At 39.8% G+C, this 24,331-nt stretch overlaps 2 protein-coding genes across 9 annotated transcripts in view; both read left to right on the top strand.

The window, feature by feature from the left end:
* Nucleotides 1-17,305, top strand: part of PTPRR (protein tyrosine phosphatase receptor type R) — a 236,929-nt gene extending 219,624 nt beyond the window's left edge. For all 6 annotated transcript variants that reach the window (XM_073215597.1, XM_037000349.2, XM_037000347.2 and 3 more), the window contains 2 exons: nucleotides 902-1,015; nucleotides 16,071-17,305. In XM_073215597.1, coding sequence (XP_073071698.1) covers nucleotides 902-1,015; nucleotides 16,071-16,164 — 208 coding nt within the window. In that variant the 3' untranslated portion in view covers nucleotides 16,165-17,305. The remainder of the gene's footprint in view (nucleotides 1-901; nucleotides 1,016-16,070) is intronic.
* Nucleotides 17,306-17,889: 584 nt separating this feature from the next.
* The window catches only part of PTPRB (protein tyrosine phosphatase receptor type B), a 130,101-nt gene continuing 123,659 nt past the window's right edge, over nucleotides 17,890-24,331 (top strand). For all 3 annotated transcript variants that reach the window (XM_073215594.1, XM_073215593.1, XM_073215592.1), the window contains exons 1-2: nucleotides 17,890-18,028; nucleotides 19,296-19,691. In XM_073215594.1, the coding sequence (XP_073071695.1) occupies nucleotides 17,974-18,028; nucleotides 19,296-19,691 (451 nt within the window). In that variant the 5' untranslated portion in view covers nucleotides 17,890-17,973. The remainder of the gene's footprint in view (nucleotides 18,029-19,295; nucleotides 19,692-24,331) is intronic.

Below are 24,331 nucleotides of genomic sequence, written 5' to 3'. Positions count from 1 at the left end.
CTAGGCTGGAAAACTTACCCACTAACTTGTAATGCCATTGTGGGAAAAAATAATGAATTCTGTTTTAGATACATTGAATTTAGATACATGCACAAACTGAAGGGAGTGCAAAATAGTAACATCAAGAGTTCCGGCTGGGAGATGGAATGGGATCTAGAGTTAGGGGGAGAAATTGAGGGAATTAAGATGTAAGTTTGAAAGAACTTTACATAAAGACTATTAGTGGTTAAAATTGCTAAGAGAGTCAGAAAGAGAGAGAGAGAAAGAGAAGAGGGCTTGTCGATGATATACTGTCCAAGGCAGGTGAACATGTAACCCTCTTGGACAGATGGTGTTTCTATTCAACTATTAGCCAGATATAAATGACAGAAATATGTACCTCATGCCACAGCCTCTCTCCTCACTTGAATTTCCAACATCAGCGTACTCGAGACCAAACTTCCCTCTCTCTCCCTCAAATCAGCCCTTGTTCCAGAATTCCCCCTTTCTGGCACTACTATCCTTTCAATCCTCCAAACTGAGCCATCTCTGACTTTCTGTTTTTCTCACTATGCAGCTCATCCTCCAAATTCATGTTTGTGATGTGTCTGTTTTTCCCCTCCTTTCTAGTGGCTGTACCTTACCTAAACTTAGCCCCTAATTACTCTCTGTAGACTAATTATGATGCCTTCTTCACTATTTTCCCACCACCCCACTCATTTGACTGCATTTAACTAAGTGACAGAATGTATGGAGTTTCAGACCTAGCTCAGGGCCAGCTTTGTAGAGCTCAGCCCAGGAGAGCTGTGGATATTGTTAATCCTGGCTGTTGTTTCAGATTTAAAAGTGTCTTTTAAAAGAATATATTTCATCTTTTCTAACTTTTCCCTCCACTTTTACATTCCTTGTCTTGTCTTTTCAGTGCGGGAATCGGCAGGACGGGCTGTTTTATTGCTACATCCATCGGCTGTCGACAGTTGAAAGAAGAGGGAGTTGTGGACGCTCTAAGCATTGTCTGCCGGCTGCGCGTAGACAGGTCAGTGTCTGCAGGATGTGTAATAAATGTCGTTGCACAGCAGCAGTTTCTCTTTAACAGCCCGATCTAATCAGCCTGACTGGATAAGCATCAGCGGTTCCGAAGTCCTCAGTCTCTATAGAGATTTGTGTAAAATGCTTAGGAATATACACCACATTTAAAAGCCATCGAAGAAAGTGTTTTTGCAAAACAACCATCAAGAGACCCAAACCAAAGTGTGTGCTTGATCCTTTGTCCTCCATAATACAGGTTGTTTGTGGTGCTGGCTGTTCCCGTTTTGGTTTACACCCCTATTCCTTTATACCTACTCTGTGCTTTCACTTGACTTAACTGAATCATTCACTTGAGGATCTTGATTCTTTAAAATGAGGCATGTGTTGTACTATCAAGAGTTTTCTTTTTTTCAGTCTGCTTTTTTTTTTAATTTGTGAAAAGACATGCATGGCAAAATTTACCATCTTAACCATTTTTAAGTATCTGGATCACTAATGTTAAGTACACCCATATTGGTGCACACCCACTCTCCAGACCTCTCTTCATCTTGCAGAACTCTGTACCCTTTAAACAGCAGCTCCCCAATTTTCCCTCCCCCCAGCTCCTGGCAGCCACCATTCACTTTCTGTCTCTGTTAATCTGACTACTCCAGGGATTTTAAGTGAGTGAAATCATACAGTTCTTCTGAAAGGTGAAATATTGGGTTCTCTTCTTTCATTCATGCAGTGAATATTAATCCTATGCCCAATGTATTGTTCCAGACACTGCAAGTACAGCATTAAACATAATGAATGAGGCTCTGCTCTCCTAGAATTTACATGCTAACAGCGAACGAGAGAGAGAATTTAAAAAGCAAAGAAATAAACAGGATAACTTCAGAGATAAATGCTGTTAAGTAATAAAACAAGAGGGCTGTGGGAGCTGAATCTCTTGGACTTGAGCTATATGACCTAGAGTTTCCTAAAAGTAGTTACTTTGAAGATTCATTCAATAAATATTTACTGAGCACCTGTGTGCTAGTTCCTGGTATTTCAATGAGAGGCAAAAGGATAGTTCTTAAAATTCAATGAAATAAGGTACATGTTTATATATACAGCACTTAGAACAGAATCTGTCACAAAGTAAGTCTTCAATAAATGTTTACTGTGTTATTACCATCTTCGGTCCTATCTCTAAAACTTGCTTGTCTTCTATCTCTCAAACCTGTCCTTTGTCCAGATGGGTTTCTCCTCTCCATTTCTATCATTTCTTGTCTCCTTTTAAGTAATAGCTTCTTAGTCCGTAAGGGTATTTTCTCTCTTTTTCTCTTAATTTTAACTGGCTTATCAGAGGCTTTTCATCATGGTGGTTAAAATTCTGGCCTCTGACTCTCTGGAGGACTTGTGCCGGGGGATGATCATCAAAAAGCCTCCACAGGGATCCAGACGATGCTGCGGTTGTGGCTGCATCTAGCCCACTGTCTCCTGGACTTGCCATAGGAATGAGGAGGGAGATGTCTAGGCTGGCATGTGCATACAGTGAGACAACGAATTTGACCGGATCTGTACTGTTGGAACTCAACCAGGAGTTGGGAGGGGTGCAAGTTGTAGCACTCCAAAATCTCATGACTATAGACTATCTATGGTTAAAAGAATATATGGGATGTGAACAGATCCCAGAAATGGGCTGCTTTAATTTGTCTGATGGTTCACGTACAGTTGGACAATATCCATCATATCATAGATAAATTTTCACAAATGCCTAGGGTGCCTAAATGGTTTTCTTGGCTTCACTGGAGATGGATGGTAATTATAGATTTGCTTTGTTTATGTCACCGTATTCCTATTATGTTAATATGTCTGTGCAAATTAGTTAGTAGTTTAAAACCTATACATACTTAAGGTACTATACAAGATATGTCAAAGAAATAATCAATCCTCCCATGTTTCCTTCATATGCTACATCTATAGCTTTTCTTCTTCCTTCCTAATTACAACCCTTAAATAGAATTCGTGCCTCATATCAAATTTACCGAGTATCATAATTCCTCCAGGTGGTAAAGATACCTCGAGACAAGTGCTGGGCATAGAAGCCACAGGGCAGAAATCTGCAAAGAAGTAAAAAGCTAACCTTTGCAAACAATATGGCTTCTCTCTCACTTACCAACTTTACATTTCCCTGTATGGCCCCGGAAGATGACTGGTTAGCCAGAGACGGGTAAGATTCCTCAAGGGAGGAACAACCTAAGACAGGCACAGTCGCAGGGGGGCCATCAGATGAGAATTTGGGGATCAACAGAGGTGAGGCTCAGAACCTCACCCCCCCTGCTTTGAGAGAAATCTTCTGCATCCGTGGATGTCTTGCTGCCCTTGTCTAGCCTGGATTAATGCTTGGTCCATAGGCACACACCTGATCATCTGATCATCTACATTTGCCCTCTTACAGCACTAAACTATGTTTTCTACCTTTATCTTGCATCTACCTACCACTTCAGCATTTTATTAAAAATAAAAATAATAATAATAATAGGAGAAATGTGGGATCAACATATAAATCAAGTACAAAAATCAAACGAATATTCATATTTGACCTGATTGTTTATAGGTCATAATGCATGATCAAAACCGAAAGTTTCTGTGATGAATGCCCTTGTACTGTTCACCATGTAAGAATTTATTCACTATGTAAGAATTCGTTCACCATGTAAGAACTTGTTTGTTATGCTTCAGAAGATTGGAGACTGACGAGAATTAGGCTTGAGATGGATTAATGATTGTACATTGAGCGTTGACCCCCCTATACTGAATTTTATTGTTGTTAACAACCATTTGATCAATAAATATGAGAGATGCCCTCTCAAAAAAAAAAAAAAAAAAATTCTGGCCTCTGGAAACCAATTGCCTGGATTCGCATTCTGGCTTTCACTGTTTCTAGTTATGCAGCCTTGGGCAAGTTACAGGACTCCTCCAGGCCTTAGTTTTCCCATCGGGAGAGTGGAAGTAATACTTGTATCTTCTTCCTATGGTTGTAAGGATTAAGAGAAATCTGTAAAGTGCCTGGCACATGATAAACATGCAATCAAGTTTAGCCACACTTATTATCGGTCTGTATAGCAAGACACCTGCCCACCCATCTGTAAATGGGGACTAATAACATTTAATTCCCGGGGCTGCAGGAACATTAAGATGAGTACACCTGTGGTATACTTCGAATACTTAGTCTATGTTTCTTACCCTCTCTCTACCCTCCCCCTATCCCCCTTTCCATACCCCTTCCAAAAATGTTTTCCTTTTGTATAAAAGAAGACTCAGCTCATTCCTCTCTCCTCCTTTTCTTACAACTGCTGTCTTGGTCTCCTGAAAACCCTCTTGCCTGGGCACACAGCTGGAATAGGATCCAGTTGCTTCACTGCAGGCTCTACAACCAGCCTTCACCCAGAAGTGGGGTCGTATATCACAGGGAAGAGACAGCCCCCGGTCAGCGTCGAGCTGTTCCCACCATGACCTGGATCTCTCCTGCTTTGTGCTTGTGTAAATAAGACTCCTGTAGGGGGCCCCAGGTCCCCCAGTGACTCTAGTTCATACCCTTGTACCCCACTTTCCTATTAGATGGTACCAGATATCCATGAAAGCCACACGCCTTCATGCATCTAAACTGCCTCCAAACCAGGTAGGCCTCCAACACCTGCTCTGATCCTGTTTGGAAAATATCCTGAAAAATAATTGGTTTGGTGTGCCTATTTTTCTGACTCTTGTTACCTTTAAATCTTGCCTCTTCCCTCTCCCATCTCCCCCACCTGCTTTTGTCACCTGACCTCCACCTCGGTTTCCCCTTCCCAGTCATGTTCCCCTGTCAAGTCTCCTAAATTGTCCTCAAGCTTTGAATAGAATCACAAATACATTTTTTAAACTATATCACAATGCCTCCTCTATCGGCTCCTTCCTTCCGACAGCAAATGGTCAGAAATTTTAGCCTTGGCTTTCTTCCATCACCAAGGTCTTCCCACAGTCTGTGTCATTTTACTCCTGATAGGATCTCCAAAACATATCCAGCTTCTCTGCAGATCTGAAGCCTACAGGCTCTCTAGCCCTAGATTTGAATTGCTGCCAATATGTGTCTTGAAATCATTCTGATTTATTAATTGCGATTCCCCTCTACATAAATGCTTTCTGCGCAGCTGCTGCTGTGTTCATCAAGTGGATCTGCTCATTAAAACTCTCCTTGGAAGGTCTTTCCTTCCTTCACAGGATCAACACAGATTTCCCTTTTCTTGTCTCTTCCTTCTGTTTGTACCCCCCCTCGTTATTATGAAAAGCAAAACAGAAAACCTTCCTCCTTTCCTTAACCCCGTCCAACTCCTTTTCCCCCATCCTTCTTGCCTTTTGCTTCCATTCTTCATCTTTTTCCTGTCACACTTCATTTTTAAAATTCCAGTTGTGTAAAAGACTGTGGCCATTGACCACATCCTTAGCTCCTCTGGGTAAAGGGAAAACTGGCCTCAGAAAATCCAAGCATCCACCTTCCTGCTCCTGGAGCTCATTGTTCTGCATCAGTTCTTCAGACGCTGTCTCCCGTCGTGGTCTCCAGGCCACCCTTGCCTTCAGGTCTGGGTCTGTCTTCACACATTCCAGATTGCACTGCTGACACCTGGAAGTTTGTTAATCATGGCCTCTCCACCACAGCCTCCAGAGCACATACCTCACTTACCTCCCCAGATGAGCCCCAGAGTAGAGAAGAGTGCTCCTTGGCCTCATTTTTTTAAACAAGGAAACAAATAATTCAAGAAATCATGTAACTTGCCCAAGGTCAGGTAGCTAAGAAACTGGCAAAATTGACCTCTTTGGAATCCAGGACTTCTGATTTCTATCTCGAAAGTTATGACTGTTGTAGATAACAGTAAACAGCTTTTGGAAGTTGTTTATTGTCAAAACACATCTCTTTGATGATGCTTTGCCAATATAAAAAAAAGCAGTGACACCACAATTTTTAAAACAATGTTCAGTATGAATGAGAGCTGTTTCATGAACAGATAGAATGATGTCAGCAGTTGTCTTAAAAATATAATTAGAGGAACATAGGAAAGTTGCCTCATCCCAAAAGATCTACCTATGGAGGATGCCTGAAATACCTGTGTATGGTGAACATCTAAAATCCTGCTGGTAGAGAGCTAACCTTTGGTTGACTGTATCACTGCTTTTTGCAGATCATTGAACCTGGCAACTGGAGGGGAGGGGGACAGACACCTTATGTCTTTCCCATTGTTAATACTTTAATCCAAACAAGGTGATCTATCCCTCCCAGCTAGAGCATGGTAGCTAGAGTGTAATTCCATGCACTAGGCATACCTTCAGGACTTAGGTTTTGATGAAGGGGGATTGGGGAGAGAACTGCAGAAGCTGAGTACACCTGAGTGTCCACCCTGCAACTGAGGAGACTGGAGACAGCTCTGAGCACTGGGAAGGTGAAGGGCATGGGGAGTGAGGACAAACACTCCAACAAGGGGCACTCAGGCAAGATCAGCTCCCCAGCTAGCAGGGCCCAGTGTAAAATGAAAATGTGGGGCCCCTTTTAAAAAATATTATTAAGTATTTCAAGACAGTGACAGCAGAGCATTAACCCAAGTACAGGGTCCTTCTCAGTATAGGGAGAAGGGGCTGGTGTGATTGGTATAACTTCATGTCCTCAGCCCATGATGCCCCTGCTGTGGGATTATTTTAGGATGAGTGTTTGTGGATGAGTGTTTGGATCCTGTGGCCTGTGAAACAGGAACCTGAGATCTCTGCATAGAGTGGTGCTCCTGAATCATATTCATTCATTCAACAAACATTTATTAAACACCTGCTCTTGAGGAAGATGGATTCCTTAACAGGCTTTTCCAGACTGTGTTTCTCAGGGCACAGTTTAATTCTTAATTAAACTATGAGAGACTGCTAAGTGCCAGACTCTTTAGATTATATTCAGGCAAAAGAATAGATTCTCAGTGAAGTTTGAGAAAAAGCTATATACCCTATTTCTTAGAGCCCCTCTCCTCTTGGATATTCACAGTAAGTATTAAAGCATTAAAATATCTGAAAAGCCCCCCGGCACTCTTTCTCATTTATCTGACCACACAAAACTTTCCCCAAAAGATTATTTAAAGGGGAGGGAAAGAAGTTGCCAAATAATAAATATAAACTGTTCTTTCAAGAAGCTTGGTGGTGACAAGAAGATTGGAAATGACATAGGAGTCTGAGCCCGGGTGGGGGCCATTAAAACGGAGCATCCACATGAGTATAGTAAGGGCTACAAAAGACAGAGCTAGTATACCAGAGGGCTGATACGTTGTACTCTGAGGAGCACAGGCTCCACGGGATTTTCTTATCTTTTCAGACCCTCTTTAACAATGGCCTCTATGCACTAATGATCCAAGGCCTCACACTGCACATCCTTTTTTTATACTTTACCCTCTACCACTTCTACTGCCTCCTGAGAAGTCCCGGGCATGGCTAACAGTAAAGGAAAGGAAAAGCAGTGGTTTGGATACTTGAAATGGGTTTGTTCCATGACTGGTAAGTCAAGCGTTTGAGCATCGAGCAGGACCAAGCACCTGCCCCCAAAAATATATATAAATTATAGTGTCTGATCACTGTTATCCTACATGACAAAACAGGCAGTTTGTAGTCACATCTACATTTTAGCAATAAATTGAAATGGTCTGGTTTAGAGATGAGCATGTTATGCTGAGGGGACGTTTCCTGTGTTACAGCAACGACACAGCCATTTGGTGGATTCCTCGTTATCTGGCAAGACAGTATTTTTATTGGCTTTAAGGCAACTTCTATTAATAGATGCCACAGTCTCACTGCAGATTCATGAGTCTGTGAGTCTACTCTAAAAAATACTTTTTAACATATTTTGAAATAAAATAGGATTTCTTTTTTTCCAAGTAAGAGTTCAAATTCAGTGCAAAGGACCCACAAGTGTTTTTAGAAGTGCATTAATGGATCATTCCTTCATTCCCACAGCATTCCTTTTTAATTAAAAGGCGAAGTGGGTATCAGGCAATTGAGACTAGTAAGCAGGCAGCCACTAAGGAATGAGGCGCCAAGAGATCGCCGGGGCAGATGTCAGGTTGCTGGGGGGTCATCCTGGCTCTGCTCCTAATTTCCTGTGTGGCCACTTGTCCTCTCTAGACCTCCATCTACATGTGTAAAAAGAGAGGTGGAACCTATCAGGTCCTGCATCCTCTTTTGATATGAGGACCCCTTTTTCAAGAGTAAAATATTTTATGGACTTCAAACTGAGAGTTGTACCTTGAAACCCATAATGCTTACAAATTAATTTTCATTCTGTGACTCACAACACATGTGAATTAGTGATGTTTATGTCTTCCTGTTTATTTGGTCTTCTGATAATGCTGGGAGCACACGTGGATTTGAGGACCCCTCAAATAAGATGCTTTTTCCATCCTGAGACTCAGTGATTAGGAAGTGACCAACCAGCTCTCTAAAATCCCTTTCAGCTATTGCAGTCTTTGAGTCTTTGAACCTTTGTTTCTGTAGAGAACAATGAGATGGCAATAATAGGTAACTGTAACATTTACCAAACACCTACTAGGAGAGGGATGGTTAAAAAAATCTGGCCATAAGAATATTATATAAGTATCTCCCTCTTCAGAGGCAGACCAAGACTTATCAGGAGGGAATGATGTATCCAGACTTATATGGCAAATTTTGATGGTCTTTTTTTTTATTATAACATCTGAACTTCCAATTTTGCTCTTATTAGATTGGCTAAATTCTGAATTTGTGTGGCTCTCAAAAGACTATTGTTTTCTGGAGAGGGAGACCTAAGTGCATTAAGCACAAGACTGAGAGAGAAGAAGTTTGCATTCTAATTCTGCTTTTAACAATGCATCTGAAAGAGTCACTGTTAAAGCTAAACCAACCAGCTTTCACCATATTTAGCTCCTGCTACAAGAGATTTATTTAGGCTTGTGGATGCCAAGGTTTCACAATGAGAGATATTGATAGTAGGTCATCTACACATTGAGTATGAGAGATACACCTTAAAAAATAATCCTGATAACCCATAGTAATAAAATGGCCTAGGAAACCCAGAACATGCCTCACATGCACATAGAGAATGACTAAGGAGCAACATGTGACCATCATGTATGGTCAGGTATCTGGACAGGGAGGAAAGGAACATGTTCCACTGCAGGTTGACCTCAGGCAACTTCTTCCTCAACCTATTTCTTTTAATCCCATTTGGCACCTTCACACATGGGAAGAACTTGAAAACAGAATTTGGGAAATGAAGCACATAAAATAATACGTGGTTCCAAGGCCTTTTTCTTTTCCTTTTTTTTTTTCCTTCCGCAGAAACAGGAAACAATCTGTCTAATCCTCCTTTTTGAGAGTCATGGTGAAATATGCAGTTGTCTTTCTACATCCTTACCTTGGAGACCTTAAATTGGAATGACAGCCAGAGACCTTGCTTGTGGCTTCCCAGACAGGATAGAAAAATGCTTCCAGTGTGCGTCATATCATTGTTTAAATGTTTTGATTAATCACTTTAGTTTGATTTTTCTCTTTTTTTTTTCGTAACTGTAACAATCTAAGAGGAGAAATATATCACCAGTTTCCTAAGCTAATATGTGTCCCAAAAATATTCTTCATTTCCTACACTTGTTTAAAATAATTCCAAAGCTAAAACTTCCACCTGTTGGTATAATTTTTTAGCAACCCTAGCATTACATTTATCCATATCTTTGTGCATTGCCAACAATTTGCAGAGACCCCCTTCATTAGTGAATTCCAAAGGTCTCATTCAAAGGTCAGGAATTGAACATTTCGGTTTACTTCTTTTAAAGACAATTAGAGATAAAGCCCCAGAAATTGACATGGATTTACTTGAGTCACAATTCCTGAGACCGTAAGAAATCCTCTTGTAAAACAGATTGTGCCAACTGAATCTCACAAGTGGTTGCCAGGACAACCTTTTCCTTCTCAGCCTGGAGTTAAGTGAGTGTTAGCCTGAGTGCTCAGAGACAATTGGCTAATTTTCAGGAAAAACTAAATGGAACTCAAGATATGCTAGATCATCAAATTATCACTGAATGATCATTTCATCTGTGCTGACCTTTATGCCCTGCGGATGCTGTGGAACAGCAGTTCTAGAGACAATGTCTGTGTCCAGAATACCTGGTCAGAATCAGAGCCTGTATGTTTTAAGTTCTCCCTCCTTGAGAGGACATCTGTATAAAGACGGGGAAACCTTTGTCCAAGGTGCCCAGAGTTACAGCAGCAGATGTGAGCCTGATTTGACTCACACCCAAACTTTCAGAGTTTTCCCCGTGAAGCACATTAACATCCACACCTTTTGTTCTAAATTTACTGTACCAAACTTTACCCAAAGAATTCCAGATTCAAAAATAATAAAAAGCCAAGGAGCATAAGTTCCATTGTTAGCCCAGAAGTGAGTCACCGCTGCAGAATTTCTTCTGTCTACTGATTAGACCGGATGCGCTGGGTGGTGCAGCAGGAAAGGCTGCTGCTCTCTGTATGTGTGAGTTAATAGTCACAAAAGGTCACAGGTTTAACATGTTAAAAACCAAATCTCTCTCCTGGGCATCTGGAGGGTTTTTATTTCAATACACACTCCCAGTAGCAAAGGGAAAAAATGTTACATGTTTTTCCCTTTCTAACCTGAGTTTACCCCCAGCTGACACAGCTACGTGCCTCCCTGCATGGAGACTGCAATGTCACTGACTTTTTATGTTTGGTGGGGCTAATGTGATAGGAGCTATCTGACATTGATGGGAGGGCAATGTATGTGACTCCTCTGGCTTGGCCAAACGTAGTGTTCCTATTCTGCGGCCACAAAGAAATAAGAGCCATGCAGCCCAACACCACTTTTGGAATAAAAGGAATGACTTTCTACCACAGCATGGAATGGGGCATAACTAGGGTGAACAAATGATTTATCATCCAAACTAAGGCACTTCTGAGAGTGAAGGGTGGCCCTACTAAGGAAAGCAGGAGTGAACCAGGACTGTTCCAAAGAAATCATAAACCCTAAACCTAGTATTATACACAGTTAAGCCCTGAGCAAGAGCATACATGGCAGAATATGAGCATTTATTTAGTACTCACTAAATAGCAATCACATGCTAAGCCTCTTATGGATTTTCTCACTTAAACCTTGCAAAATCTGAAGTCTTATTAGTTAAGTACTGTTTGCCAAAAGAGTGGTTTTTCAAACTTTTTTTGTAAACAATGGGAAACAAAAAATAGATGACAAAATCTTCCACTAAACACCAATATAGAAAACCACTAAAAAAAATTTTAAAGAACAATGGAAAGCACAACTGTCCTGGTCAAAACCGGGATTGGGAGCTAGTCCTACAAGCCCAACCTCCTCCTCCACCTCCCTGGCCCATTAGGCACAACCATAGATCCCTGGGCTCCTGAGCCTGAGAATAGCCATCAGCCAGACTTTGATATGCTCTGTCTCATTTAATCCTCATGATCTGATGAGGTTTGTCATTTATGTCATTTTATAAGTTAGGAAACCCCAGCTGGGAAGGCTTAAATGATTTGTCCAAAATCATATAGCTAGTGGTTCAAAAGCAAAGATTCAAATGTGAATCTTTCAGACTATAAGGCCCTTCTTTCCAGAACATCCTGCTTCTACTTGAGCAGACTTTTAGGCTGATTCATATTTAGGAAGTATTTGGATCTTATCATCCAGACTTGCCCAACCTGGGCAACATTATGCCCTCTGCCAGCTGTCCTCTTAGTTCTTCTAGGCCCTCAAGGGCCTCATCCCAGAGCCTTCCAACCAATCCTGTTTGACCAGACAACACCGAAGAGTAACGAAAACAATAAAAATAGCTCACAAGATGGTATTTATGTGCTCAGCTGGGTACTAAGATTTTAAATGGATTGCCCCACTAACTCCTCTGAACAGCTCTGAGGCAGGCACTACTGTGTTATTACTGCAAAATTTTGCAGATGGGAAAACCAAGTACTGCAAAGATCAAGTGATAACATAAAGCAGGAGAAGACAGGATCTACCTTGATGACAGTGTAAGATCTTGTTACTTCCTAACACACTTTGGTCCCTCCTGGCAATGCAACTGACACCTTAGCACTCCGTGTCTTTTCACACCATGACCACTCTCACAACTGGGTCCCCTTGCCTCTTTCCATGTGACTTTACTCTTTTTTTTTGATATTATATATTTATGATATTTATGATATTTTTGGATATTGTAGTTTAATGTGTTATACCTCCTGGGAAAAACAGATTTATTCCTAAAGAGAATTCTCCAAGGAGTGACAATGCTTTAATTTGATGTACTGCATAATGGTGGTGTTGTCGGGCGCGCTGCCTGACTGATGGTTTCCAGCTCTGTGGGGCCCCGTAGGACCTCTGCCCTGAAACTTCATCTTGATCAGCATGGAAACATGTGTAAAAGGGCACTGGATGATGCCATGTAAAAATATAAAGAGAGAACTCCTGCTTCTTACCTATAAAGAGCAGCTTGTGTTGGGAACTTTATGGGAATGATATGGATCCAGATTTCAGCAAGTTCCATGGAGCCCTGTCTTCCCTGAAAGTGACTGGGGACCAAATCAGAGCTCTCCCGGAGGATGAATTATTACAGGACTGTCCTGAGGGTCCCAGAATTAATCTAGGATTATTCATCTATTAAATAACTGTATTTTGTATACAGGCACTATATTAGCTTCTTGGGTATTTTGTGCTGTGGCCAGCCTCTAAAAAAGACTGTATTTGTCATCCTATAACAGAGAAAAATCTGCAGTTCTTAGAAAGATCAACACAATATTTCATATACTAATATGTGCAATTGGGTATTTGTTAAATATTTTCAGAGATGCTTGTAGTAAGTTCCTGAATTTGAGCCAGCCTCCAGGGGAGGACTCCTGGGATGGATGCCCTTTGCTTTTCTTTAGCCAGGCATTTATGTGTTTGCATGTGACATGAAAGCAGCATGGCCTGGGTAACCTACTTGATGGGTATTAAGACTAGTAATTTGCAAGTTTTCACTGTTGCAAATATGAGTAGACTATGACATCATGCCTGCCGTTAAAGGACCAACAGTCTAATGGGAAACAATTTTGGAATGGGGTTAGACAGTGTATAGCACGCTCCCAAATTCCTTATAAGCAAGACCCTTCCTCTATCTTTTCCTACTCCTTTATAAAAGGCAGATAGAATGATATAAGGTATGCTTATTAATTATCTAGAAGACCAAAGCTGGGAATAAGAAATGGAAGCTAATATATGGAGTGATAGGAATAGTGCTGTCGGTAACTGAGAACTCGGTGCTGAAACTAGCAAATGGAAATTAATAGGAATACACAGAAAGTCCTGTCTTTAGTCTAAAAAATTCAGCAGCATATAAGGACAGGATGAGAGTGAGCTGTAGTCTTCAAATTCAAAAAAAAATTCCCCAGACTTTTCTCATGAACCTAAACCTGCGCTTGATATCCTAAATCCTTGCTGAGCACCAGGCATCAGGTGGGCCCTGTGGGATCTCACCATCTGATGTAGCTGCAGATGCAAACACATAGGCCAGTACAGCTCAAGAGAGAAAGCATTCCATGGACAAGACCTCATTGGGAGTAGACACAACACTCTAACAGGTCATATGTGATAAAATAGCCTATAGAAGAAGGAGACCAGATTGGTGAGTGACCAGGAAACCAGCGTGTAGAGAAATATTGAGTGACTGCAGGATGTTTAGTCTAGAGAAGAAAAGATTATGAGACTTTGATAGCTGTTTTCCAGCGTTTATAGAGCTATTGTGTGACTACCAGAGAAACCTTAAGACTTTTTGGGTTATTTCAGTTCAACCAATGGGGTGAAAGTTAGGCAGGAGCAGATTCATTTTGATGTCTTCAAAAGTTTTCCTGCCAACTTTGAGAAAGGCTTCCTCTAAAAGGCATTCCGGCAGAAACTAGCTCACCATCTGCCTTGTAGACTGCTCCCTTCGGGAAAGGTGTTTGGAATGAATGATCTCTGATGCCAGTTCTTTAATTTTTACTTTCCAAGTCAAGTGGGAAGTAATATAATTTTTCATCTACCTTCCTTAAGCCTCAGACTGGCAAGAACTTTGCTAGCCTACAATTCATGAGTTTATTTCCCCTTCTTCCCCACCTTTGTTGGCTGTAACAACCTTGACTTAGTAATAGAATATAGAAAATATACTCCAATCATTAAAATACATTGCTAACTCACTTGGGGTAGAATGGCTGTGAAACCTATGCTGTGTTCATTCGCCAGTGAAGAGTAAAGACCAGTGCTCATCAGAACTGACAAGAAGGGGAAATTCTTGCCTCAAAGTGAGGTAAACGGTGAGAGAAGTCCACAGACCAGAGTGCATGAGATGGAGCACATAGAAGGCTCCAGGTCAGGGGGTGGACTCGTGCTTCCCTGAGCTGCATGAGTGCTGGGGGAAGGCAGGCACCCCGCAGCTCCCTGGAGCTGCCCTAATATGTATTGTGGCTGTATGTCCCCAGCATCACGGTCAGGCCGGCATCTGCCAGACACCCATTATGTTTTTAGGTGTGCCCAGATATTATCATCCAGCCAAGAAGAGGAAGAGTTACCACATGCATTTGCTGACCATTTCTACTGGCAGCTGATGACCATGGAACCCTATGGCCTGAAAGTTGCCTTCAGTGTAACAAAACATAGAGTTCTAGGGAGAAGACTAACAAAATACTTGGGCCAATAATTTGCTGTCACTGAAGACTGTCTACTTACCTCTGTTTCTTGCCAAATAACTTCACTTTGGCATCATGTCAGCCTGCTTAGTTTAGTTAAGAAGAGTGAAGTCTAACTAACCTAACATCACTGTTTAGTTTAGAAGAGTGAAGTCTTAATATGTTGTTATGCTTATGTTTATAGAGGATGACAAGTGAACAGAGACATAGTCCCGTCTTAGTTATTACCATTAACCAGAAGTCATGTTACAGTGAGGCAATATATCTTATTTTTAGGTTGAGGTGCTTATTTGGCCTAAAAATAATTATTTTGAATGGTAACAACAGCCACTAGGAGGAACTGGCTAAAACATAATTTCAAATAGCTACTAAGAGTGTTGCTGTTATTCAGTAAGAAGGAACAATAAGTAACATTTATGCTACTAGTGGTAGCTTTGCCAAGTTAAAGAACCATTACTATAAAGAGCAAGATATGATATAGCTATTTCATATAAAAGTATAATGAGAAGTATGATTATTTGTCCTGAAGCAATTGCTTTCTACAATCCAATAGCAAAAGGGATGCTGAGTAGCTTGCAATGATAATGATGATAACAAAGGGGAAAAAAGCAAAAGCCAATTCCCTTTTCCCAATTCATTGAAGGGCGCACACACACTATTGTGTGCAGACACCCAACATGCTCCACCCAAAGGTTAAGATTGTTTCCACCTGACATACTCAAATAGACCATTCCAAGGTCATTGCTCTCTTTTCTTGAAAGAGCAACAGTGCTCAGTTGAGTTGTTTGATAAACCTACTACAGTCAATTTTAATCCAAGAGCATAAACCATTGTAACTTGAGATGAAGGATGAGGCACCCAAGAAGCAGTACTAACACTGCAGATACATGAATTCATGTGACTTCACAACAATTCTGTGAAATAGGTACAGTTATCCTACTTCAACAGAAGCACTGAAATTGAGGCACAAAGGGTTGTAAGGAACTCATCCAAGATCACACTGCTAAGAATTGGCATGGGAGATATTTGAACTCAGACAGCCTGGATGTTTCCAAAATCCAAGTACTTAACTATCGTCCTGCCTCCCCAGCAGTGGTATGTAAGTCAAATCGATCAAGTGCCTCATGAGTGCCAGGCACTGTGTTAATCCCGTGATCTACATTAGCTTATTGAGTTCATCAGTTGGGTCATTTGGACACAGGTGAGAGAGATAATAAAAGAATCACCAGGTCAAATGTTCTGTGTGTCTTTGGCATAATACCCTACCTTACCTGTGGTCTCTGTGTTACTTAAATTGCAGGGCATTAGCAAAAAGAAGTTATTGTATTATCTCGTCCTTGCAGGGGTGGAATGGTCCAAACCAGTGAGCAGTATGAATTTGTGCATCATGCTCTGTGCCTGTATGAGAATAGACTTTCAGCAGAAACTGTCCAGTGATTGTCTGAAGATTTACCAGACCACCAATCTCTAGGGGTGATTAGTCAATCACCCACTTGAGGCTTCTGGAAAGAGCTTCCTGCAATGGAAGGAAGGAGAAGCCTTTCAGCCAAACTGTGGCAGAGACTGCAGAGGACAGCAACCTGTTAAAGACTGCCAGTCCCTTGTGTATGTGAATGCGTTTGTAAGCATCCCCTAAATTATTCTGAAGGTCCTCTGCTGGAGGTATGATAGATTCCTCACACAGCTAAGGGGGGTTTTGTTTTGTTTGTATTGACTATCTGCCACACAGAATGTATGGATGAAATACTCAAGTGATGTATGTCATCGGACATCGGAAGGAGCCGCTGAAGAAATTATTATCATGTGTTTCGATGCTTTAATGTTTGCAAAATCTGTCTTGTGAATGGGCTGTCAGCTGTTAAACTGTTCCTGTTCTAAGTGCTATTGCCTTTCGCAGTTACCAGAATCTTGCCACTCAAGTTGCAAGTGACTGATAATGGATTTTTAACAAATAAGTTCTTGTTTTTGAAAAAAAAAAGTCAAAAGCAGTAACTGTTTTATATGGAAATGTGTCTTGATAATATTACCTATGAAATGTGCATTTATCAGTACCTCGTATCAATCAGTTACAGAGCACAATGATTGTCATTGGGTCTATATGTATTTACTCTCTATTATTGGGCATAGAGGTGGTTTCTGCCCCAGAACTCTACCCACTGTATTTCTACATTGTGAGTCATTTTACTTTAAAAGGAAAAAACAAATTTGTAGCAATGATGTATCAAGAATTTTAATGTATCAAGAATTTAATACATCAAGAATATGATGTATCAAGAATTTTAAATACTTGTCTCTCTTTTACTAAGAAGGAATTTTTGAATATGCTGTCTACCTGGAATCTCTCTCCCAATAAAAGGCAAATGCCTTTGGGAATGACATGACCTGTCCCATTCCCAGGTGTTCTTCAAAAGGATGCTGTCATGGATACCCTTACATTTCTGAAAGGTTTTAATCCTTAAGAGACAAAAGTTAAAAAAAACTACACTCAGCAAACACCAGATGTTATGCTCAAATATGAATTTTTAACACAGCTGTGTTGACTTTGTTTCATACTGCCAATAAACCACTTAATACTAAATATTATAAAGCTTCTACTTTTTTTCTGTTTGGAGACAGGCTGTTATCTTCCAGGGGAACTGGGAGTAGGTAACATGGTGGGTTTAGTTTTAGTCTCTGCCTCTCCCCAGTGGAGATACTGATCTCAAACCATAAAACTGTCATCACCTGAGGGATAATGATCCAGAAGTGCCACCATTATGGGGGTTTCCTCGATATCCCAGCATATCATTATACAAACAGTACATATTTATGTCATCATATCACTTGTCAAAGACCCTCATAAATGACATGACTTATGTTCATTCAGCAGAATCACATCACTTGAAGAGATGTAATGATTTAGGAGCATTCAATTATCTAAGATTGTAATTCCTTTTCTCCCCCTGGAGTTTCAGAAGCAGTCATGTGCCGAAGGGATGTAAGAGAAACTTACTGGGTTTTATTCTGCTCCTGGAGGCTGGAATATTTTCTACATAAAAAATGGAGAGGTAACCACAATCCCTTCTTTCTAAGGAAGCAGACAAAGGACACTGGTGTAAAACTTCCCCAAACAATTCAATAGGAGGAAGTACTCGTCACTGACATTTCCCCCCATGGTGAAGGCACATTTCCTTCCTAGTCTTTGCTTCTCTTATCTGGGAGAATTTTTTTTCCCCCAGGCGAAGCATGAGAAGTTGCTAAGTGAAAATGGAGGCTGAATTTTACATGGCGATTCTTACCTGCTTGATCTTTGGGAGCTCAGGTAAGTGGGCTTGCCTCACTTTCCTGAGGTATTTCTCCTACAGCCAACAGAGCAGCCTCTGTCCTTTGAAACGTGTCTGGAATAAGGTGGAAATGGAGCCAAGTCTCCAAGGCAGTTTAACCAAAGACATGAGGAGGGGCACTGAAAGGAGCCAGCTGTGCCACACCACTGAGATTTCTCTCCAAAAGAAAACAAATGGCCTCCTCATGTCGTCCAAATGCCTTGGGCAGCTCCCGAAATGGTGTCTTCATAGCAGAGAGTAAAGCATTGTGAGGAGAAATATTTATTATTATATAATAGCCGGTGACATTCTCCATTATCAGGAGAGTAATTATCTTTTTCTCATTTCTTCTCATCTTTTTCATTCAGATTATAGTTTTGTTTCATGTTAAAGAAAGAAAACATAAGAAATATAATTAAAGAGGGTGAAAAATTGTGATGTGTATTATTTGGAAGTTATTTGGAAAGAAGGTCTGAATATTTTCATGGGAAAACTGGGTAAATTAAGTACAAGCACAGAAAGTGGTTTCTGAGCCTGAATATCTCACTGTTTAATACTAATATTTAACAATTGGGTGTTAAATTTTCTTACATTGTGCAATGCTTATTTCTTTAATCTCCTAGTATTTAAGCCAAAAACTATAGACATTGTCACAAAATAGAAAAATGCTTCTCTCCAGCACTATAGGAAATTTAGTTTGTGATTATCAATACTTTGGCTACTGTGAGCTAGAAAGATATGCTGAGAGGGGTGGGAAATTTTGTTGTATTCTTGGATAAAGAGATCAAATTTTTAAATTCTTATTCAAACTATGCACTTTGTATACAAATACCTATAACAATGGTAATTTAAGGATTGGAAAAGAATGAAAGAGTACCAGAAAAGAGTAAAATGTTCACAAAAGGAACTGAGCTTTTCATAACTTCAACATGTTTAACTAATTGGGCTAAGATATCACACCATATTCTTTGGATGGTTCTCTTTCTCTTCCAAGCTTCCTTTCATTATTTCAGTGGGGGTGTGTTTTCTTCCCTAAACCGTATGAAACTGAAAGAAAAGAGCTAAGTGACATTTTGACATTCTTACCATGTCTGGCTTGGGGTTTTAAACCACTCGTGTTGAAGCTGGGAATATTTACTTGAAGTGATAGCTGTAGTAAAAGATAAGTAAACCTTGTGTTTTCCTGGGCTGACTGTGGGTGGGTGGGTGTTTTGTGATGGCCTTACAGTTTGCTACATAGGACCTTATGAGCTTTTCATCTTCCAGCGGGGTTTCAGATTGTCCATGTCCAGAAACAACAGTGCCTTTCCAAAAATAAGACAGTGGTCATGGGCTTGTGCAATAGGACCAACCAGAACCAGCAGTGGATGTGGACCGAGAATGGAAAGCTCCTTCATGTTAAGTCTGCACTGTGCCTGGGCATCTCCAGTTCTTCTCGAGGCCCTCTGCTGCCAGCCATCTTTGCCCACTGCTCCCAGGCACCCCGATGGACTTGCCATGAGCAGGGGGGCTTCCTTGAGATGGGAAATACCACTCTCTTTCTCAAGAAACAAAGTTTTAAAGTAGTGGTCAAGAAGGGCAGGAAATACCTCCACAGTTGGATGAAAATAGATGTCAACAAGGAGGGAAAACCAATCAATGAAAGCCTCTGCTTAAAAAAAGGTGAGCTATCCCTTTCAGAATCAGTTCTTAAAGTTCTTCTGCTAAATGTCTTGTTTTTTCACATGCAAGAGAAGTCTACATACTTTACATAATTCCTTTGTAAGATTTATAAGCTAGTGATAATGGATTGTGTGGTGCCCACTGACATGGAAAACTCATTATCCTCCTTAAAATAAGCCCAATTTTTCTTTCTCTCCTTCTCTTCCCTCCCTTCTTTTCTTGCTTTTTTAAAATTATGCAAATATTTCTTAAGTTTCTCTTTTATGCCAGATACTAGGCATTTTGGTTAAGTACTTACTACTAGATGAGGGACTATAGGTCTAGGCACAAACACAGCATACATACACAGTGACAAAAGCCAATATTGAGGAAATTAATGGTCTTGCTGATGTAGACACTTCTATTCTCTGATTACAAGGAACTATTAGAACCTGAAAGTGGTACTCAAGAAGACTGGAAAGATACTAAATTGTGCCTTTGCAAATGTCTTAGGGGTAGCTATCTTTTGGAGATAAAATACTTTTGAAATGGTAAGAGCCAATGTGTAGCCACAGAGTTTTCTGATTTGTTGATCACTGATGGCTGCAGCCTAGATGATAGACACATGTAAAAACATGTATGCACACACACAAATTCCTGGTGTGCACACAGTTCACTCTTGTGTGGAATTTTTATTTGTGGGTACAGTTTAACTTCCTATTTCACTTAATCATTTTATTGCTTATTTACTCCTCTAGTAGAGGTTTGCTTTAGGAAGTTATGAAAAATAAAACCTTTAGAATCATATATTAGGTACAGACTTTATAAACCACTGGAGAAATTACCTAGAAATGAAGATCATCGTTAAGGAGACTGAAATTTGTCAAAGTGAAGTGAATTGTCTCAGATAATCTGAAGGCAGAGGTCTGATTAAAACCCAAGTTTCTTAATTCCTTGTCCAGTGTACATTCCATTATACAGTGTTTCCCAAATGCCTGACCACAGACCTTTGCCCAATGGCCTACATGAGGATCACCAGGGAGGGGGAGGGGAGGGAATCACTGCCTTCATTTCTTCCTGCACTACCACCTCCAAGATTCTGTTGCAAGAAATCTGAATTTGGTCATATACTTGGTGTTTTTTCAAATGTTCCCCAGGTAATTTTGATCCATAAACCCACCTGGGTATCAGCATCCATCGTACTGTTAAACTTTTTTACTAAGTGTTGATTTTGAGGCTTATGTGTCTTTCCACCATGCTAATCCTCAGACAATTTTCTGTCACTTACTCATTTCATGAATTAGATAAGCATTTAATTAGATGCCACTTGAAAGCAGTGGGCTCTTCAGCAATAGAAGTTGAGTATTATAGACCCTGTTCTTACAAAAGTTCTGTAACAGTAAGATAAGAATATAAAAGTCAATTCCAAAATTCAACTTTATCAGAGAAAATACAGCAAGAACACCGATTTGTACAGTTCCTTTCCAGTAGTTCATCTAGGGAAGCCTGTCCTAAACAACACAGAAATATTGTAAATATTCTTGTTGTACATGTTATACACAAGAAGTGAGATTCCTCCTCAACTCCCAATCAAACCTTAAGCAGAATATTCTTTCATTGGAACTTTAAAAAAAAGTAGATATGGATTTAGTGGAGAGTTATTCAAGATAGAATGTAATTCATGGAAAAACTATCTCCTTTACCTTCCTACAAAACATATCCAATGGTGGACTTCATTTCGAAAGGAAAGTGGATGGAATAGACTATTACAGTTAACCACTAAATGTACCATATCCAAAACATGTCCAATAATGTATATTAGGAAAAAGTGGACTTCTAGAAAAAGAAGAGTTAAAATTTGCAGTGGTACAAAAAAATCTTATTTTTGAATATGCTTTCACTTTAACATACTTTTGTAATACATACTTTTGCTCTAACAGTTGTAAGCTAACATTCAGTCTTATTCTATAAATTCACACAAAGCAGTCATCAATAATGCAATAAGAAAAGAAAAAACCAAACTTTGTTCTATTCAATAGTATTGCGATTTTATATAATCACACATTTAACATTTTTTTAAGGATTATTATTACTTTAGGAAAAATAATGCGTTCTGAAGTCCAAATCTCGAATAAACTCTTGAAATATAACACTCCTCAGTGGAGGGCTTCCTGCATAGGATAAACCTTATAATCTAAAGGGAAAACTATATTGGCCTATGGTTTTGGGGGTACTTGCATGCTTCCAGGGAAGGTCATTTGAAATTCAATTGAAAAAAAACACATCATTTCCCCATGAGCAAGTCTTTCATACATACAGGAGATGCAGAGGGAAAAAAGTTAGAAAAACTAAATTACTATACTAAATCCTATTAAGAAGAGAGATCATGTCTTAGAAGACTTCATCTCCTTTAACGGTAATCTTGGTACCCACACTCAACAAACACTGATAAATTGCTAGACGTTGTTGAATATCAGAGTCGTAAGGAACAATAAAGGAAGGCTAAGAGCCGCTTTGAGGGATGCCGCTCTTGACATCAGGACAGTCCCTTTCCTCTTCTATCCAAACCGAGTATAATTTCTAAACCCACCAAGCCATCAAAAGTTACAGTTGCAACTTTTCCAACAGGAAATAGTCTTGGCCCCACAAGCAGACCACACAGGTTCAGTGGCCCAATTACGGAAGCTTTGTGGACCTATGTGATATGGAAAAGGAGTCATTTCTTGGCCCCCTTTTCTATATGGAAACAGGGAAATTTACTCAAAGGACATCACTGATATGAAAACATATCTGAGTAAATAATCCCAGAGAGGAGGAAAGCGACACATTTTAATGTTGTGAAATGGGCTTCCACGCCAGCACGGATCTTTTGGCAGGCAGACCACGTCCACGTCCACGTAACTCTGGGTCTTCCCCATGAAGGGCACAGAATTCTATCCACCAATTGGATACTTTTTCCAATGGTTTCCAGGTCTCCCTACACTTACAAACATTTGGATGATTATCTAAGATTGATATTTTCACTCAGATAGTTCCTGTTGTGTGAAGAGTAACATTCCAGGTAAGATGTCAGCTAACCAATCAACATTTATTCAGCATCTACTACAGCTTCCTTCATTCACATCTCAGGGCAGGTAAATTTTTGCAGGCATGTTTTCTAGTGTCCTTAACATGACTGAGCTAATGAGGTCACTTAAAGAGATTTTGCCGTTGAGGTATTGTTGCCAGTCTTGATATAACTGCTGGTTAAAGTAATCTTGTAACTGTAGTAATTTGGGTGAGGGAACAAAATGCATAAGCATTGTAATAAGAAACCAATCATATATACTCTTGAGAGAAGGAGTTTTAGTAGAAATTAATTAGAGATATGTAGGAATTCTTATAAATCCAGATAGCTTGAGGGGAAAAAACAAAACAAAATGAAGTGTCTTGAATACACAGGCCCTATTTTGCCAAATTGGCTATCACAACCATTTTAGGGTTTGTTTTCTCCTTGCATCATTACATCAACTTGAGCCTTGCAATTGATCATTCATTTATATGATCATTGAAAAATACCCAGCACAGCTTCCAGAGCCCCTCAACCACTTTTAGCCTGTGACATGTTAATGAATTTATCAGGGCACACCCAGAGCCACATATGATTTCCATGATCCCTTAGCCCTGAGGTCTTTGTGGACCCCTTCTTTCATTAATTTTTTTAAGTAAATTTAATAAATTTTCATGGACCCTAAGTTTATTTTTTTCTGATTTGTGGAAAAAAAACAGTTTAATTTTGTTTGATCCTGCAAGTTCAAAATTTTTTCTTTTAGAATTTCAAAGATATTAAATCATTTATTTGGCCCTAAAACATCGGGGGCCGCAGCCACTGGGCCTGTGGTGTCTAATGGACGTCAGCCCTGAGCACACCAAGGTAGTCATCTCCTCTCCACCCCACTTCTCGTGACCCTGCCTCAGTAGCGTCAGGCTCAGCATCTCTCCCCCACAGGACTTAGAAGCCATCCTTCCTCCTCCATCAAGCATCTATCCATCCACCAGGTGTATATATGCAAACATAAACATAAATGTATCTCCAAAAGAAAATATGGGGCATTAGGATAAACCAGGATAATACAATTCGTAGCATAGTAGTTGAGTAATAATTATTGAGAAGTATTATTTTGATTAGTCCTTACTTTTTTATTTAAATTTTATACTATGTCATACATTGATTTTTTACTATACTGTGTATTGGTGTCACTTTCCACTTATTAATTTTACTTTATTTTTAACCTTGGATTTTTTTTAAGTTCTGTTAGTATGTTCTTAACATCTGCTTATGACTTCTGATCTGTTTGTCATGTCTCCCATTGTTTGCAAATTCTGCATCTTTGGTATCTCTTTTCACAAATTTCACCTCCTTCACATTCTCAAATGTTAGATAGGCATTTTTTTAATGTGCCTTTTATTTCACTGATAATGTTTTTTAAATCATTATTCTTTTTATCATTTCTAATAATTATTTAGACTATTATAATTCCTATCCTTTCAATTCCTTTAGTCTAGCCCAATCTTAATACATTTAATGTATTATACTTAATATATTTAATGTAATATACTTAATATATTGTTTCATATATATCATTAAATTTTGCTGTATATATGTATATATGCATATATAA

Source organism: Manis javanica, chromosome 10 (genome assembly GCF_040802235.1).
Source record: "Manis javanica isolate MJ-LG chromosome 10, MJ_LKY, whole genome shotgun sequence".
NCBI classification, from domain to species: Eukaryota; Metazoa; Chordata; class Mammalia; order Pholidota; family Manidae; genus Manis; species Manis javanica.
Note: the sequence above shows the minus strand (reverse complement) of the source record. Positions and strands in the feature narration are given on the sequence as shown.